Source organism: Mustela nivalis (genome assembly GCF_964662115.1).
Source record: "Mustela nivalis genome assembly, chromosome: 7".
In the NCBI taxonomy this organism is placed as follows: Eukaryota; Metazoa; Chordata; class Mammalia; order Carnivora; family Mustelidae; genus Mustela; species Mustela nivalis.
Window position 1 is genome coordinate 60,137,547 of NC_139026.1, and position 18,364 is coordinate 60,155,910.

The 18,364-nt window shown below is 34.8% G+C and overlaps 1 protein-coding gene across 3 annotated transcripts in view; it reads left to right on the forward strand.

Moving 5' to 3' along the window:
- Window positions 1-18,364, forward strand: part of PIK3C2G (phosphatidylinositol-4-phosphate 3-kinase catalytic subunit type 2 gamma) — a 351,683-nt gene that overhangs the window by 275,772 nt on the left and 57,547 nt on the right. For all 3 annotated transcript variants that reach the window (XM_082742400.1, XM_082742402.1, XM_082742401.1), the window contains 3 exons: window positions 9,220-9,409; window positions 9,915-10,036; window positions 14,034-14,142. In XM_082742400.1, the coding sequence (XP_082598526.1) occupies window positions 9,220-9,409; window positions 9,915-10,036; window positions 14,034-14,142 (421 nt within the window). The remainder of the gene's footprint in view (window positions 1-9,219; window positions 9,410-9,914; window positions 10,037-14,033; window positions 14,143-18,364) is intronic.

Genomic DNA, 18,364 nt, shown 5'->3' on the forward strand with positions numbered 1-18,364 from the left:
CTGCATAAATCAGATCCTTGCAGAGGCCTGAAACCTACTACTCTTAGTCCCCAGTCCCAAATTGGGTTATATTTAACAGCGCTGTTTTATCTGACCTGTTAAATCTGTCACCCATGAGATAGGAGACTGATTTAGGAGAAAGTCTACCCTAAACTATAGGCTTATCATAAAAGTTCATCCTTCACCTCGACTGTTGGACAATATAAGAATAAGGCATGGACACCTCATGGACACCACTCACCTTTGTGAAGGTGAGTACATCGGAACTTAGGCCTTGGGGTTCACAGCTGATCTTCATGAGAAGTGAGTACATGCTGTCACCCTGGAGTTTCCACTTCAACACATAAAATATGTTCAGTAAATATTCATTAAATGAATGAATGAATGGGTGAGTATCCATAAATCATGATTAACATTGTACTCATACTACTATTATTATCTTCATTCTTTAAATTATGAATGGGAAAAGAAAATAATGTTTTATACTACACAATAAACCCATAAATTCATAAAGTCAAAGAGTATCTTTAGAAACATGAACACTGTGGAAATGAATAATGATCAGAGTCATATTTTAACTTTCTTAGCAAATTTTGACTTAAATCGGTGTATATTAATGGAAAATTTGGGAATTTATTTTAAAGAGTCTAATACCAGAACAAGATAAATGGGTTTGAAGCTTTATAAAATTGAGGAGAAAATTATTAAACATTATTGAACTACATTGTTAACACTGAGTACATGGCAGATCAGTCTTAAAAAAGGCATTGCATGATAACTTTGATAAATGCCAACCCAGAAAAGTACTATTTAATTATATTCAACATCCATTCCTCTTAGAAAATTTTAGTTAGCTCAAATAGAAGGAAACTTAGATAAACATCATACTTTTAAAAGTGGAAGATTAGGGGCGCCTGGGTGGCTCAGTGAGTTAAAGCCTCTGCCTTCAGCTTGGGTCATGATCCCAGGGTCCTGGGATCGAGCCCCGCATCGGGCTCTCTGCTCAGCAGGAAGCCTGCTTCCTCTTCTCTCTCTGCCTGCCTCTCTGCCTACCTGTGATCTCTGTCTGTCAAATAAATAAATAAAAAACTTTTAAAAAAAAGTGGAAGATTATAAGCATTCCCATTAATGTCAGGAAAAAAGATAATAATGCCTTTATATTGATAGTAAACCCCTATGTTTAAGTTTTATTATATTGTTATTTTCCATTTGAATAAGACAACAAATAAAATAATCTTTGAGAATTAAAAAAATGGAATAAAAAGAATTCAGTAAAGTAAGTAGTTACAAGGTAAAAAGTCAAGACTCTGTAGTAAAAAAGATTAAAGGGGAAATTTTATATGATCACCTCAAAAGATATGGAAAATAGTAGTTTTTTCTCAAAATAAATAATAGTTTATATTAGATTATATACAATAATATATAATATATGTAATAGTTTATATTAAATAATAGAAAAATAGTAGTTTGTTTCTCAAAAACTCCAGAAATAGAAAGGAATGTCCTTAGCTAAAACTGAACAGAAAACATTATACTTAATGGCAAAGCATTGAAAACTTCTTTGTAATCAGGAGCAAAACAAAAATGCTTGCTATCACCCCTTTGCTTTAACATTGATCTTAGCAGTACAAAGGTAACAAAAATGCTATCATTTTTACAGACTCCATAACTATGTCCATACAAATTTCAAAAGATTATATGGAATTATTGTTAAAATCAATGAGTTTGAAATACTTACATTTTATCAAATATTAGTTAAAATTTAGGAAAAGATAACATTTACAAATTGCCATTGACATAAATGTTTTTAATTGGAGAATAAATCTAACAAAAGATATGCAAAACTTTCACAGGGAAAAAAATCTAAACTCGTAAAGAGAGATGTAAAGCAAGACTTAACTAGATGAAGAAATCAACCATACTTACCGGGTACATTCTTAATATTGTAAAGATGCTAAATCTCTCCAAATTGATTTATACTTTCAATGCAATACCACTTAAAACCCTACACATTTACTTTTTGTATGGGTGAGCTTGATAAGCCGATTCTATGGAAGAATATATTTGCAAATGACATATCAGATAAATGGTTAGATCTATAAAGAACTTATCTATAAAGAACCTATCAAACTCAACACCCCAAAAAACAAATAATCCAGTTAAGAAATGGGCAGAAAACATGAATAGACACTTTTCCAAAGCAAAATCCAAATGGCTAACAGACACATGAAAGCATGTGCTCAGTATTACACATCATCAGGGAAATACAAATCAAAACCACAAGATACCACCTCACACCTGTCAGAATGGCAGGAAACAACAGATGTTGGTGAGGATGCAGAGAAAGGAGAATCCTTCTGCACTGTTGGTGGGAATGCAAACTGGTGCAGCCACTCTGGAAGACAGTATGGAGGTTCCTCAAAAAGTTAAAAATAGGGTGCCAGGGTGGCTCAGTTGGTTAAGCAACTGGCTTCAGCTCAGGTCATGATCCTGGAGTTCCAGAATTGAGTCCGACAAAGGGCTTCCTGCTTGGCGGAGAGTCTGCTTCTCCCTCTGACCTCTCCTCTCTCATGCTCTCTCTCTCCCTCTCTCTCTCTCAAATAAGACCTTTAAAAATAAATAAATAGATAAAATAAGATTTAAAAATAAATTAAGGGGCACCTGGGTGGCTCAGTGGGTTAATGCCTCTGCCTTTGGCTTGGGCCATGATCCCAGGATCCTGGGATTGAGCCCCGCATTGGGATCTCTGCTTGGCAGGGAGCCTGCTTCCCCCCCCCCCCTCTGCCTGCCTCTCTGCCTACTTGTGATCTCTGTCTGTCAAATAAATAAATAAAATCTTTTTAAAAAAGAAAATAAATTTTAAAAAATAAAAATAAATTTAAAAAGTTAAAAATAGAACAAACTTATAACCCAGCAATTGGACTACCAAGTATTAATCCAAAGGATACAAAAATGCTAATTCAAAGTGGCACAGACACCCCATTGTTTATATCAGCACTATTAACAATACCCAAATTATAGAAAGAGCCCAAATGTACATGAATGGATAAAGAAGATGTGGCATGTATGTGTCTGTGTGTATGTGTATATATATATATATATACACACATATATATGTATATATATATTCAAAAAGAATGAAATCTTGCCATTTGGCACACTGTAGATGGAACTAGAGTGTATTATGCTAAACAAAATAGGTCAGAAAGACAAATATATGATTTTAAGCATGTGGACTTTAAGAAATAAAACAGATGACCATAGGGGAAGGGAAGGAAAAATAAAATAAGATAAAAACAAAGAGGGAGGCAAACCATAAGAGACACTTAGGAAACAAACAGACTAGCTAGAGAGGTGTTGGGTAAGGATATGGGCTAAATGGGGAATGAGCATTAAGGAGGGCATTGGTTGGGAGCATTTGAAGAGCACTGGAGGTTATATGTAAGTGATGAATTACTAAATTCCACTCCTGACACCAACACCACACTATATGTTAACTAATTTGAATTTAAATAAAATAATAAAAATAGAATATGTTTGGGAGATTAGAGGGCCTAAAATAGTGAAAAAAAAAAATACCTAAAGAAGAAAAAGATAAAAGAGCTTGTGGATTTCAAGACTTATTGTAAGTTCCAATTTTTGAGTAAGTGTAGTGTTGACACAGAAATGGACAAATGACAAGTGAAACACAATGAAGAGGCCAGAAGCAGGCCTAGGCATATACAGAGAGGCTTAGTATTGGACAAAATTGAATCCGTAAGGAAAGAATAGTCTTTGCGCTAAAAAAATTGGTTAGATGTATGACTATACATCTATACTTTCAGATATTGTGTGGTCACTTCAAAAATAGGTCTAAGTCAGTGTTCTGAATTAGAAAGCTTGTTCATTCAACGGATATTTTGGGGCCACTTACTATGTACCATTTACTATAAAATTTTTCTTCCAAATGTATTGCTAAGTTAAAATAGCAGATTAAAACACTGTAAATTGTGATTTTTGACTCCTGTCTTTTTTACTTCTATCTCACACAACCTCACAGTCCTTACAAAATGGTGCTCTTTTTGTCTGTCTGATTCCATTCTTCCTTTCCTCACTGTGTCAGCCGTTCTTTGCCATCTGCCAAATGCCGGTCACCCATGTACCTCCGAGTTTCTAGACCAGCTGTGGTTTCTGCTTCGAATGTCCTCCATCAGAAATCCCCATGACCTATTTGTTTGACAAATCAAGGTCTGCGTCCAATCCTTCAACTCTCTTTTCAGTGAGATGACCCATTGCAACACCGTTACCTACCTTTTGTTCCCTCTCTACAATTTCTATCTTAGTGTTCTTTATAGCATATATTACTCTCTCAAATCCTTTAATTTTAAGTGTTTATCTCACTATTGTCTGAATTTCACATTATATAAACTCTATAAAGGGAGAAATTTCTGTTACTCTTTGCTATATCCCAATACCAGAATAGCCCCTGGCATGTAGTAGGAGTAAAGATACTGTATATATATATGTCCCTATCTGTTTGCACAAAAGTAAAAGAAAGCTAAAAAAAAATAATAATATCAAATTGAAAAAAAATCAGATTGTTTCTAGTGGTTATTTCTGGGGGAGTGGTACTGGAGGAAAGATGAAGGGAACCTTTCCCATTTTACTTCAATTTTACTGTGTTGCTTGAATTATATTTTATAACAAGTCAAGCTTTTTTAATGTTCCTGAATCTCTTCCAATTAAAAAAGACATATCAAATAGGGTAACAAAACTCAAAAACTATGGGCAATATCTACAACAAAACTATGCAAGAAAGTATTCCCAAGAACCTTAAAATATAAGCAGGTAGGACAAATAATTCAGTTATAAGATCTGTGTATCAGCATGTCCTCGGAAGAAGCTAAAGAAGCAATAGATCATCTGACTGACCTGAGAACAGGATCCAAAGACCCCACAGGTACTCACTGGAAAGCTGATCAGACCAATCTCATAATAGCAGCTAAAACTGGGAAGCATTTTTATACATCCCAGTTCACTGGGATGGGCAAGGGTTTCTGTGGCAGATCTGAAAATGTCAGAGCACTTTATGAGCTTTCAAAGGTAACTGGAGCTTCCTTTCAGGAAAAAATTCTACACTAAAGAGAAACTGCTAGGTGTATATTCCAAGATGAGATGAGAAAGATCATAGGAGAAAAGGAAAACCAAAGTCTAGAAAAAATTGGGGGCGAGGGGCTAAGAAAAAGAATCACATCTCAGAAAATATGAAATGACATTTTTTTATCACTGTGTTATAACAACAGAAAAGGGAGCTTCAGACCCTCAAAGACCTTCTACTCCTTACTGAAATTTCAGGAATGCAAATTTCATATCAAAATAACCAAGCAAATGGATCATGTTTGACTGTCATACAAAATTACAATGAGAAATAAATAAGATGTAAAGCAAAATCCTTACAATGAAGTATGCCAGAAAGACATTCCCACCAAAGGAAGAAATTGTATCTTTATACTTCAAGTTGAGATAAAAGAAATCAAGGCAATGATAAAGACCTGAAAGAAAAATATATATCACAATTAGAAAAACTCAGAAATGAGGTGATGGAACCCAAGAAAGAAAGAAAAGTAAAAGAAAATGTAATTCTTTAAATTTCATTTTTCTGCTTTTATTTAATACCAGTTAGTAAAATACATGTAATAATAGTTGCAGGTCATACAGTGTAATGTTAGTTAATTTATAGTGAATCAACACGTCCATACGATACCTGGTGCCCATCACAAGTGCACACCTTAATCCGCATCACTTATTTAACCTATCCCCCCATCCACCTCCCTTCTGGTAACTGTCAGATTGTTCTCTATAGTTAAGACTGTTTCTTGGAATGCCTCTCTCTCTCTTTTCCCCTTTGCTTGTTTCTTAAATTCTACATATGAGTGGAATAGTATGGCATTTATCATTCTCTGACTGACTTATTTTTCCTAACTTAATAGTTTCTAGCCCCATCTGTCATTGCAATTGACAAGATTTCATTCTTTTTTAATGGCTGAATAATACTCTGTTTTATATACCACATTCATCAGTCAATGGACATTTGGGCTCTTTCCATAATTGGTTATTATAGATATTGTAGATAATGTTGCCATAAACATTGAGATGCATGTATCATTTTCAGTTAGTATTTTTGTATTCTTTGAGTAAATACCCAGTAGTGTAATTTCTGGGCCATCGGGTAGTTCTATTTTTAACTTTTTAAAGAGCCTCCATACTGTTTTCCACAGTGGCTGCACCAGCCTGCATTCCTACCAACAGTGCAAGAGGATTCCCCTTTCTCCACATCCTCCCTAATGCCTGTTGTTCCTTGTGTTGTTGATTTTAGACATTCTGACAGATGGGAGGTGATATTGCTCTCTAATTTTGGTTTGCATTTCCCTAGTGATCAGTGATGTTGAGCATCTTTCCATGTGTCTATTGGCCAAATGTACACATTCTTTGAAAAGTGTCTCTTCGTGTCTTCTGTCCATTTTTAAACCGGGTTATTTGGGTTTTGGATGTTGAGTTTTATAAGCTCTTTATACAGCTTTGGATACTAACCCTTTATTAGATATGTCATTTGCAAATATTTTCTTCCATTTCATAGGTTGCCTTATACTTTTACTGATTATTTGCTTCGCTGCATAGAAGATTTTTATTTTGATGAAGTCCAAATAGTTTATTTTTGCTTTTGTTTCCCTCACTTCAAGAGACAGATTTAGAAAGAAGTTGCCATAGCCAGTGTCAGAGAAGTTACTGCCTGTGTTTTTTTCCAGGATTTTTATGGTGTCAGGTCTCACATTTAGGCCTTTGATCCATTTTGAGTTTATTTTTGTGTATAATTTAAGAAAGTGGTCCAGTTTCATTCTTTGCATGTTGCTGTCCAGTCTTCCCAACACCCATGCGTTGAAGAGACTTTTTCCCTTTGGATATTCTTTCCTGCTTTGTCAAAGATTAATTGGCCATATAGTTGTGGGTTCATTTCTGGGAAAAGAAAACAATTTTAAAAGCAAACCAGAAGGAACACAGAATAAACATGACAATATAACAGATGCCTCCAGAGAAAAAGAGGAACAAAAGGAGGACTTTTAAATAAAAGCAATGAAAAGCCAGCATATATATACATAATGAAATTTCCTGAAAAAGAAAACCGAAGTAATATATTAAAATGGCATCACAACTAAATTATTTATTTAGTATATTTTTTAAAATTTATTTACTTATTTTGGAAAGACAGAGATAGTGCAGGGTTGGGAGGGGACAGAGGGAGAGGGAGGAAGAGAATCTCAAGCAGGCTCCATGCTGCCCAAAGCAGGGCTTGACCTTAGGACCCTGAGATCATGACCTGAGCCAATATTAAGACTCAGATGTTTAACTGACAGAGCCACCCAGATGGCCCTTTATTTAGTACTTTAATAACTAGTAGGATCATAATTACATTTTCTGAAGTCAAAAGGCTTGAAATTACATTAAAACACATTGAATATTTGGCAAAATTACCTAGAATAACCAACATGAAACATATTTTAGAAACCTATTGGACTTTCAAGAAAAAGAAACTTTCTTCAAGCATCCAGGTAAAAAGACCAAATTATTTATAAGAGAAAGAAGTTAGTATGTTATCAGTTTGGGATACTAATTTTTTTTTTTTTTAAGATTTTGTTTATTTGTTATCCTGGGACTCCAGGATAAATGATCTGAAGCCAAAGACAGTCGCTTAACCAGCTGAGCCACCCAGGTGCCCTGGGATACTAATTCTTTATTCCAAAAGAAAATGGAATGATGTTTTAATGGCACTCAAAAAAGGAAATGTAAGGGCTGCCTGGGTAGTTCAGTCAGTTAAACATCTGCCCTCAGCTCAGGTCATGATCTCAGGGTCCTGGGACAGACACCCATGTCAGGCTCCCTGCTCAGCAGGGAGTCTGCTTGTCCCTCCAATCCCACCTCCCCACCCTCCCCACCTCCGGCCGCTTGTGCTCTCACTCCCAAATAAATAAATAAAATCTTTTTTAAAGAAAAGAGAGAAATATGAGCCAAGGATGATGTATCAAGCCAAAATGATTTTCAAATCAGTCCATAAACTATTGTCAACACCCAAAATTCAGAAACATATTACTTTGAGCAATTTCTGAGGAATTTACTAGAGAATGAGCTTCACGTAGTCAAAATGACAAAGATGCAGACATAATGCCTGGTAGAAAATTTAAGATTCAATGCTAGAAAAGAGACTATGTAGTATGTATAGTACAGATATTATACAATGTAGATACAATAGCTCTATAAAAAATGGAAGTGGAAAAGGAAGCACATATGAAGAACAGAATAAGGACACCATTTGCTTTATAATATTAACTGGGATCAAAAGGACAACACTGCAAATCAGATACTGAAGAAGGTACAGAGGAGGTAAGAACATTATATGAAGACATTTATATCATTAGAACATAATTGCAAACCTCAAATACAAGAAATAAAAAAGACTTTAAAAAGCAGAAACACATCAAAACCAAACCAAAGAAAAATAAAATAAAAAAGCTATAAAAGTTAAAGCATATATTTTAAAATATTTCAATATGGGGAAGAGAAGGAATAATACAGAGATTAAAAGGATAGGTGCTCAGTTTCTTGGAATATACATTGTTCTATAGTTTTAACTTCTGGAATTATTTAAATACTTTAAATAATTATAAACTAAAATTCAATTTTAAATGAGTCATTTCTAAAAATAGAAAACAAGCCTAAAATAAGGTAAAATACAAAATTACAATTAGTTTTCTATTTCACCACGTGGGTTTCTTTTATATCTGCTAACAATTCAAGATGTGGACTTGGGGTTTCTAAAAATAACGTTTAAGGGCGCCTGGGTGGCTCAGTGGTTTAAGCTGCTGCCTTTGGCTCAGGTCACGATCTCAGGGTCCTGGGATCAAGTCCCATATCGGGCTCTCTGCTCAGCAGGGAGCCTGCTTCCCTCTCTCTCTCTCTGCCTGCCTCTCTCTCCATCTACTTGTGATCTCTCTCTGTCAAATAAATAAATAAAATCTTTAAAAAAAAAAAAGATAAAAATAACGTTTAATAGTTGGGCTCCGAATAAACAGACATGGTTCTTGAGGTTTTTCTCCACTTTTAACAAACACAAAAAAACAAATCTTAAATAAAATGAGTCAACTCAGGGAAATGTTACTCACTATCTTTTCTTTTTCATTTCCTTAGGAAAATAAAGGAAAGTCTGGAGTGCTTCCCTGTTAAGTTAAATAACTTGATCCATACACTTGCACAAATGACAGCCATAAACCCTGCTAAATCTACTTCACCGACTTTGCCCCAGGAATCCTGTATGCTGAATGTAACCAGGTCAATTCAAAGAGCGACAATTTTAGGGTTCAGCAAGAAAACTAGTAATGTAAGTCTCAACTCTGTTATTCTGACTTAAGTATCATTTGACTTCATCTCAGACTTCCTTTCACTATGCTACACATCCTTTCTTACATCACAATTTTTTTTTTACTATGCAAATGAAAAATCAGTGACAGTTTGAGCAGAAGTGCCATTAAAAGAGAATGTTCTAAGGAGGAATCATAACAAACAGAGCTATTAGTAGAGAACCATCAAAGAGAACAGTTCCTGCCCTGTGGTAGACTATAAATCAAGAGCTAATTAAAATGTCCACATGAAAAAAAAAAAAAAAAGCAGAAATTAGGCAGTCTGTTCCCAGCACATAAGATTATGACATTTTTGTATACTGTATTTATAGGTAATTTTGCCTTTACAAATTGCATCTCTTAGCTCTTGCAATGGCTTTTTGCAGAAAGGTTCTTGCTTTGTTTAGCTCACATGAAACCAGATTTTAAAGTGGATCACAGGTTGATAATGCCACCTTTTGATTTTTGTCTGTTTATTTTCTGCAGCTGTATCTAATCCGGGTGACACACAGTAACAATGAAACAAGCCTGACAGAAAAATCATTTGACCAGTTTTCAAAACTTCACAGCCAACTTCAGAAGCAGTTTGCATCATTGACTCTCCCAGAGTAAGGCACTGTCCTCCCCAGTGTTTTGCCTGCAGTACTTGTCCTTGAACATGAGGAAAAATTATGGTTATGGGGTTTTCTATCTGTGAGCAACACAGCATTCTGACTCCAATGCCATTGAACCTATCCCAGCAGAGTCTATATTGCTCCCAGAGTAAAGAACCTTTGTCTCATAAAACAGAACAAGGTTTGCAATTTCTCTGTTTGCTTCAAGCCATTGATTTTGTAGACCGAAAAATCCAGAAGCGATTTAATTTTTCATCAGTTATCAGGAAAACTGTTCTATTTGCCTGTTTTTAATAAAATTGAAATTGAAAATGCAGAACTAAATTGGATATATCTACTTCTTCAACAAATAACTACAGTAAAAAGCACTGATATATTTATTTCCTTACCAGAAAACAATTCATTAATATCAGTTAGTATATAAGTAAAATTTACTAATACCAACTCACTTTGTTGTGAATTATTAACTTTGACTTGGATTATCTAAATTTAATTTGTTGTTATGTTCGTTGTCAATCTCGGAAACCATTGCTTTTGTTCATATTATAATTTTAAAAATACTAAACATAAGCACATTAAGAATATAATTGAGGGGCGCCTGGGTGGCTCAGTGTGTTAAGCCACTGCCTTCGGCTCAGGTCATGATCTCAGGGTCCTGGGATCGAGTCCCGCATCGGGCTCTCTGCTCAGCAGGGGGCCTGCTTCTCTCTCTCTCTCTCTCTCTCTCTCTCTGCCTGCCTCTCCGTCTACTTGTGATCTCTCTGTCAAATAAATAAATAAAATCTTTAAAAAAAAAAAGAATATAATTGAAAATTACTTCTGTTCAAACAAACCTGCTAAAATTCATCACTTAGAACTAACCAAATTTAGGTCATAGACTTCATTCAGTGTATACCAAAGGAGTATCTTGACTTTAAAAAGATTTAACTTGCCAGTGATTCTCTTGGCACTTAGGATAAATCAAATGTTATTTTGTCTTTATACTGAGATTTTTGTTAAGTAAATGGTCCTTTAACAATGGGAATGTCCATATCTGACCTGACATATTTTTTTAATTAACATATTATGTATTAGTTGTTGCAGGGGTGCAGTTCTATGACTCACTTATCATAGCACAGACCCTCCCCAATGTCCATTACCCAACCACCCTATCCCTCCCACCCAGTCTCCCCTCCAGCAACCCTCGGTTTGTTTCCTGAGATTAAAAGCCTCTTATGGTTTGACCTGACATACTTTTTACATGTGGATTTTTGCCAGGCTTTCAGGATTTAATCCCTTTCTAAAACATACCTCTATGCAAAGTTATCAATGGATGGAGAGATACTGTGCAATACTGAAGAGCGAAGTACTTCATGTTTATGAAAAACAGTGCTTGCAGATGTCACAGGAATTTTGAAATACAGATGCTTTAAGCATCAGGAGGTGAACAAATTAAGAGCATGTTCAAGAGACTGAGAGGGAAGTAATGTTATTATGAAAACTTAAAAGCAGCACCAGCTTTAAGAATTACCAAAAAACATCTGATAGAATAACAGAAAAGGTGCTAGCAAAAAAAAGGGCAAAGTTTGACTGCAAATATCAAATTCAGCATCAGTGGTTGCCATTGTACGATTACTAAATAATAAAATAAATACAATAAAATAAATCAAATCTACTAATTAGTGATTTTATTGTATTTTTTTAAAGACTTCATTTATTTATTTGACAGAGATCACAAGTAGGCAGAGAGGCAGGGAGAGAGAGAGGAAAGTAAATAGGCTCCCTGCTGAGCAGAGAGCTGGATGTAGGGCTCTATCCCAGGACCCTGCGATCATGACCTGAGCTGAAGGCAGAGGCTTAACCCACTGAGCCACCCAGGTTCCCCTAGTTAGTGATTTTTTAAAAATGTTGGTCAAAAAAAAAAAAAAAATGTTGGTCATTGTTAAGTGACTGCCGTTTTTGGTTTCAAAAACTACTCTGTTTTATACTTTTATCTGTGTACTACATATTAGGACAACTTGTAAGACCTCAAAAGTGTTAATAATCTCTCTCCATATGCCTCTTCTCAATTTTCAGCTTTACTTAGGATTATGCCTTGCTCAACAACTACTGCCTTATTTAAATTAATTTTAAAACCATTCCAGCATGTGTATGTGTGTGCATGTGTGTGGTGGGGTGGGGGGCATATAGTTCCTGTATGCCCTTGACAATATTTGTATGTTGACAATCCCAAAGGAGCTAAAGCTTCCATTGATGCATATAAATGAAGGATGAAAGTAAGATTATCTCTGACTCCTGAATTTACTCAGAGAAGCCCTGCAAGAATTATATAAACCTGATCTGAAGAGTATGATCAGAAAGTTAGAGTCATAAAGAATAAAATTTAAATTAGTCATAATATATAATAGTGGTCTTCAAAGAAGACTGTTCATACCTCTAGGTACTTTCCAAGAATACACAGGCATGGAAATCTTCTGTAAAATTAATGGTCTTCTCTAAAATTAACCTGCTTAAAAAGGGTGGACTTCCTTTCCCTTTCTGCTTTCAACATTGCTCTTTTCCCAGCCATCATAGTATCTCCCAACCATTCAGAATTCCTAGAGAGGAAAAAATCTTTGAGAATGAAATAAAAGGCAAACCAAAACATTAGTTCAATACCAATATTGAAAAAAAAGAATTATTCTAATAATCAGATATCAAATCTCTTTGCAACTCAAGAGTTTCCTAATCTTTGGCGTGAACAAAATGGAGGCAGGACATGATGTCATTGTCAGATGAAAGATCATGAAAAATCATTCTCACAAAATGATTGCTATATTACATGTGGCATACAACTCAAAAAACATTTCAACAATTGAATGACATTACTATGGCTAAATTTCTCAATTCTCTTGTGCTTAATTATATACAAGACTTTTAGTACATACCTCTATAAAAACATAAACAGAGGAATAGAACTGATGTTGAACTCCATTTTCTTTTAACAATAAGGAAAATTCATCTACAGATATAAAAATTAATATTTAAAACCTGCCCAATCCATCTGTTTATCAAATGCATTTCTGATTTGGTTAATTGTTTATCAATGTTGTAATAATCAACTGTGAATGAAAAATGTTAGTACTTTATGCCTTAGAACTGCAGGAGAACTTTTTAAAAATAAAATGTCAATTATTTAAATATACAAACATTATTTTGGTCTTCCTTAACATTTGTAACAGGAAGCAGTGAATGGAATGGCCTGCATTACCTGCATACGTCTGTGTTTGCTGACAGCCTTTCACTATCCCTCCTGCTCCTTAACCTAGGAAAATACCGATACCAAAGAAGCAGAAGTATGAAGGAGGGGGCAAGCAGCAAGACACAGTCAGGGGAAGCTGCTGAGTAGTTGCAAAAAAGATGTATTTAGCCAGCAAAATATTTTACCAAATGCTAACCATTAACAGGTCATTCCACTTAGTAATTGGTCTTAATCACATCTAACCCATCAAGATGAATCATTGGATACTGCAGAGGGAATTCTGCAAGTTAGACTCTTAAGGAAAGTGATACTTTGCCCCAAAAGACTAATACCAGATGGAAACATATGTCACTTGGTAAATTGTTTAATTTAGTTAGTGTAGAAATATCTCTAGCAAACCCAAAACAAACAATACAATCTGACCTTTTTCAAAAATTATGCATCATTAATTTCTGAAAATACTTATTAAGCCTCCATATATATTTAAAGGACAAAATGTGTGGTCTTCTATAAACACAGCAAGAAAGAACATATATATTAATATGTTAAATTAAATTAAGTTAATATGTTAAATTAAATTAGTATTAATATTAATGAAAGTTAAAATAGCACAAGTGACCACAACCATGTTATTAAACCCTCAGGGTTAATGATGTGTTTCATTTTATAAAAAAATATTTTCTTTGGCCCTTCAGTCTGATGCTACAAATTCATAAACAACCTAAGAAGCAAATTTTCAAACTAATGAAGATAACTTTTTTTTTAAAACAGGTTTCCTCATTGGTGGCACTTACCTTTTACAAATTCAGACCACAAAAGATTCAGAGACCTAAATCATTACATGGAACAGATATTAAATGGATCATATGAAGTTGCAAACGTATGTTACAATTTACCTTTATATTTTTTATAAAAATTTCCACTATTTTATGTATTATTATTAGAAATCTTTATAAATATACTTAATGATAACATTTTGTACTCATATTCATTCAACAAATGTGCATGCCCAATATGTATAAAATTCCTGAACAGAAAACTGGAACAGCAAAAAAGATATATAGCACCTTGACTTCAAATAATGAAATAATATGCGATTAGTGGACTATCAAGGCTAGGAAGTGCCTTAGATTTGGGGGGATTAAGAATTATTTATGACTGTGATAGTAAAAAGGATTCAAAGAGAGCATCTGATCTTAATCTGTAACAACAGGTAGGATTTTTTTTTTAATGTATTATTTGTTTCAGGGGTACACGTCTGTGATTCATCAGTCTTTTATAATGCCCAGTACTCATTACAACACGTACCTTCCCCTATGTCCATCACCCAGTTACCCCATCCCTCCACACTGCCCTCCTCCCCACCGGCCCACCCCAAGCAACCTTCAGTTTGTTTCCTATGATTAAGAGTCTCTTACGATTTGTCTCCCTCTCTGGTTTCGTCTTGTTTCATTTTTTCCTCTCTTCCCCTATGATCCTCCGCCGTACTTCTTAAATTCCTCATGAGTGAGGTCATAGGGTTTTAAAAAGAGTTGGCCTAAGGAAGTATTTCAAATAGAACCAAACAATATAGGAAAGGTTATAAGTGAAAAAAGAAGAAGAAGGGATATCGTTGGATTCTATAACTCCTGTGATAAATTTCGACAAGTTGGAAGTTTAAAACAACACAGGTCTATTTTTTTTCAGTTCTGAAACTCGGAGTCCTGAAAATGGGCCTTAAGAGACAAAACTCAAGGTGTTGGTAGGTTGGATCTTTCGGGAGATGGGGGAATAAATTCGTTTCCTTGCTTTTTCAGTTTCTAGAGATTTCCTGCATCCCTTGGTTTGTGCCTTTCCATCAATTGCACATTCTGACCTCTGCTTCTGTCATCACATCTCCTTCTCAGACTCTTAGTCTGACTCTCCTTGTGTTTACATGGGACCCACCAGAATAATCCAGGATAATCTCACCATTTCAAGATTGCTAATTTAATTTTATCTGAGAAGCCCCTTTTGCCACGTAAGGTAGTACATCTTCACAGGTCCTGGGGATTAGAATGCAAACATCTTTGGAGGGCCATTATTCTATCACAGAGATCCATGAAAAAGTGCAAGAACACAATTCAGTAGGATGTCAGCATTCTTGTGAGGTATCTGTGAAAGGAAGACTAAAACCAGAAAGGAAGTCAGGGCCAAGTTGTCAAGAGCTAGAGGTAAGCCTTGGAGGGTAGCGAGAACCTAAAAACAATAAAAAGAATAACAAATATAAGAAGAATATTCTTCCAAATATATATTGACCTTTTTTCTCAACAACCTGTTGTTCCAGATCCTGGCCTTCTTTACTGAACTGGAACTACATTCTTTTCAGTTTTTAGCTTTTAAAATTGTATACATGCATACATGTATAACATGTATCCAGAAAAGTCTACAAAAGATTTGGTAGAAGTGACACCACCCTGCCGGTGCCCAGCTGATGTTTCAACCAGCAACTAGCATCAACATCACAGTATTTTGAGTGGATGACCCCAGCTCCAATCACCCAATGACTGTTTATTAGAGAGCTCAAGCCAGAATACCATATGTGAGCTCAGCCAAACCCCAGAACTGGGAGATGACAAAACGATTATTTAAACCAGCAGCTCAGGGATAGACTGCATCTAAAATATGTGGATTTTCATTGTTATCTAGCATTCTGTTACATGAAGGTATTGCAATTAATAGGTTCCTCTTTATGTAGACATTTGGAATGTCTCCAAGTTGGGGTTATTATGCTATATGAACATTTCTTTTACTTGTATGTCTCTTCATGCACCCGGGTTGGTGATTCACCTAGGACAGAATTTCTGGATCTTAGGATATGGTTATCTTAAACATTATAGGCTCCTGCTTGCGGTGAGTAAGTGTTCACATTTTCCACAACCTTGTCTGTACTGGTTATTGCCAGTCTTTCTAATTTTAGCCATTCTGGTGAGTGAGCATTTCATTGCATTTCAGTCTGTATTTTCCTAACTACTAATGCAATGGAACACCTTTTCATGTGTTTGGTCCTTTGGGTATCCTCTTTGGTGAAGTGCCAGTTTATGTCTCTTGCCCTTTTACTATTAAATTATATGACATTCTTTTACTGATTTATAGTATTTTTCATACATTGTGGATAGAAGTCCTTTGCTAATTAAATACATTGTAATGATTTTCTTTCACTCTGTCTTTTGTCCCCTTGTTCTTTTTATTATGTCTTCTGATAAACAGAAAGTCTTCATTTTAATATAGTAAAATGTATTGTATTTTCTTATATGATTAGAATATGCCCTACCTCGATGTCATAAAGGGAGTTTCCTATATTATCTTTTTTTTTTAATTTTAAGATTTTATTTATTTATTTGACAGACAGAGATCACAAGCAGGCAGAGAAGCAGGCAGAGAATGGGGGAAGCAGGGTCCCTGCTGAGCAGAGAGCACGATGTGGGGCTCAATCCCAGGACCCTGGGATCATGACCTGAGCCAAAGGCAGAGGCTTTAACCCACTGAGCCACCCAGGTGCCCCTGATTTAACATTTTCTTTACCATTTGTTTTCAGCTTTGTTAATGACAAAGATAGTCTATCTTATAATATCCTTACCAGGTTAGAATGGAGAGTATCCTGGCCTCATAATATTAGTTGCAAAGACTTCTTGCTTTTCTTCTTTTCTCTGGAAGAGTTTGTATAAAATTGGTTTTATTTCTTTAATTTGGAAAGCCATGTAGGTCTGGAGATTCAATTTATTTAAGAGTTATAGGACAATTCACATTTTCTATTTCTTGCTGGGTCTAAGTTATAGTTCTCTAGGAATTTGTGCTTATTTATTGGCATAAAATTATTCAGAGCATCTTCTCCCAATCTTTTACTACTTACAGGATCTGGAAAGATGTCTACTCTTCTGTTCCTCACGTATGTCATTTCCTAGTCAGTCTTGCCAGAGGATTATGAATTTTACCAATCTATGCAAAGAATGAAATGTGAGATTTATTGACTCTATTATATTATTGACTCTATTATATTATTATTATTATATAATTATTATATTATTTTGACCTTTATTATTTGACCTTTATTATTTCCTTTCTTCTGCTTGCTTTGGTTATAATTTGCTGTTCTATTTAGTACATTCTCAGATAGTTACTTGTTTATTTTCAACCTATCCTCACTTACACATTTAAAATTCTAAATCCCCTCTCCTAATCAAGATTTAATCCACCCCACAAGTTTTTGCATACAGTATTGTATCTTTGTTATTATTCTCTTAAAATATTTATAAATGTTAACTATGATTTTTCCTGTGACTGTGGATTAACTCTATCTAACTCAGTTGAATTTTATGTTATACTAATAATATACATCTACATCTATATCCCCTAAACTTAATAAGTATTATGTTGTTTTACACAATCAATATCTGTTTAATATTACCCATGTATCTCATTTCCACTGTCATAACTGACTTTATATCTGATACTGCTTTCCCTCTATCTGAAGAATACTATTTATTATTTTTTAAAATATGAATTTGCTACTAGAAAAAATTTCTAAATTTGTATTTATCTGAAAAGTTTTTGTCTTCATTCTCAAAGGATATATTAGCTGACTATACTATTTGGATAGCAATGATTTTATTTTAAAATCTTTAAAGCTATTGGTTTATTGTCTTTTAGCATCCACTGATTCTGTTTAAAACTCACCTATTTTATTTGTTTCATCTTTGAAACTGTTTTTTCTTTATTCTTTATCTGCTATTAATATTTCTCTTTTTACTGTTGGTTTTCACAGTTTCATTTCATTTTTTTAAGATTTTATTTATTTATTTGACAGAGATCACAAGTAGGTGGGGGGTGGGGGGAGGATGGGAAACAGGCTCCCCTCTGAGCAAAGAACCTGATGTGGGGCTCGATCCCAGGACCCTGGGTTCATAACCTGAGCCGAAAGCAGAGGCTTTAACCCACTGAGCCACCCAGGTACCCCACACAGTTTTATTTTAATTGCTCAGATATAAGTTTGTTTATTTACCATTCTTGTTAGCACTTCCTGAATTTGCTCCCTGATGTCTTTCATCAGTTTTGGAAAATTCTGTCATTACTGCTTGAAATAC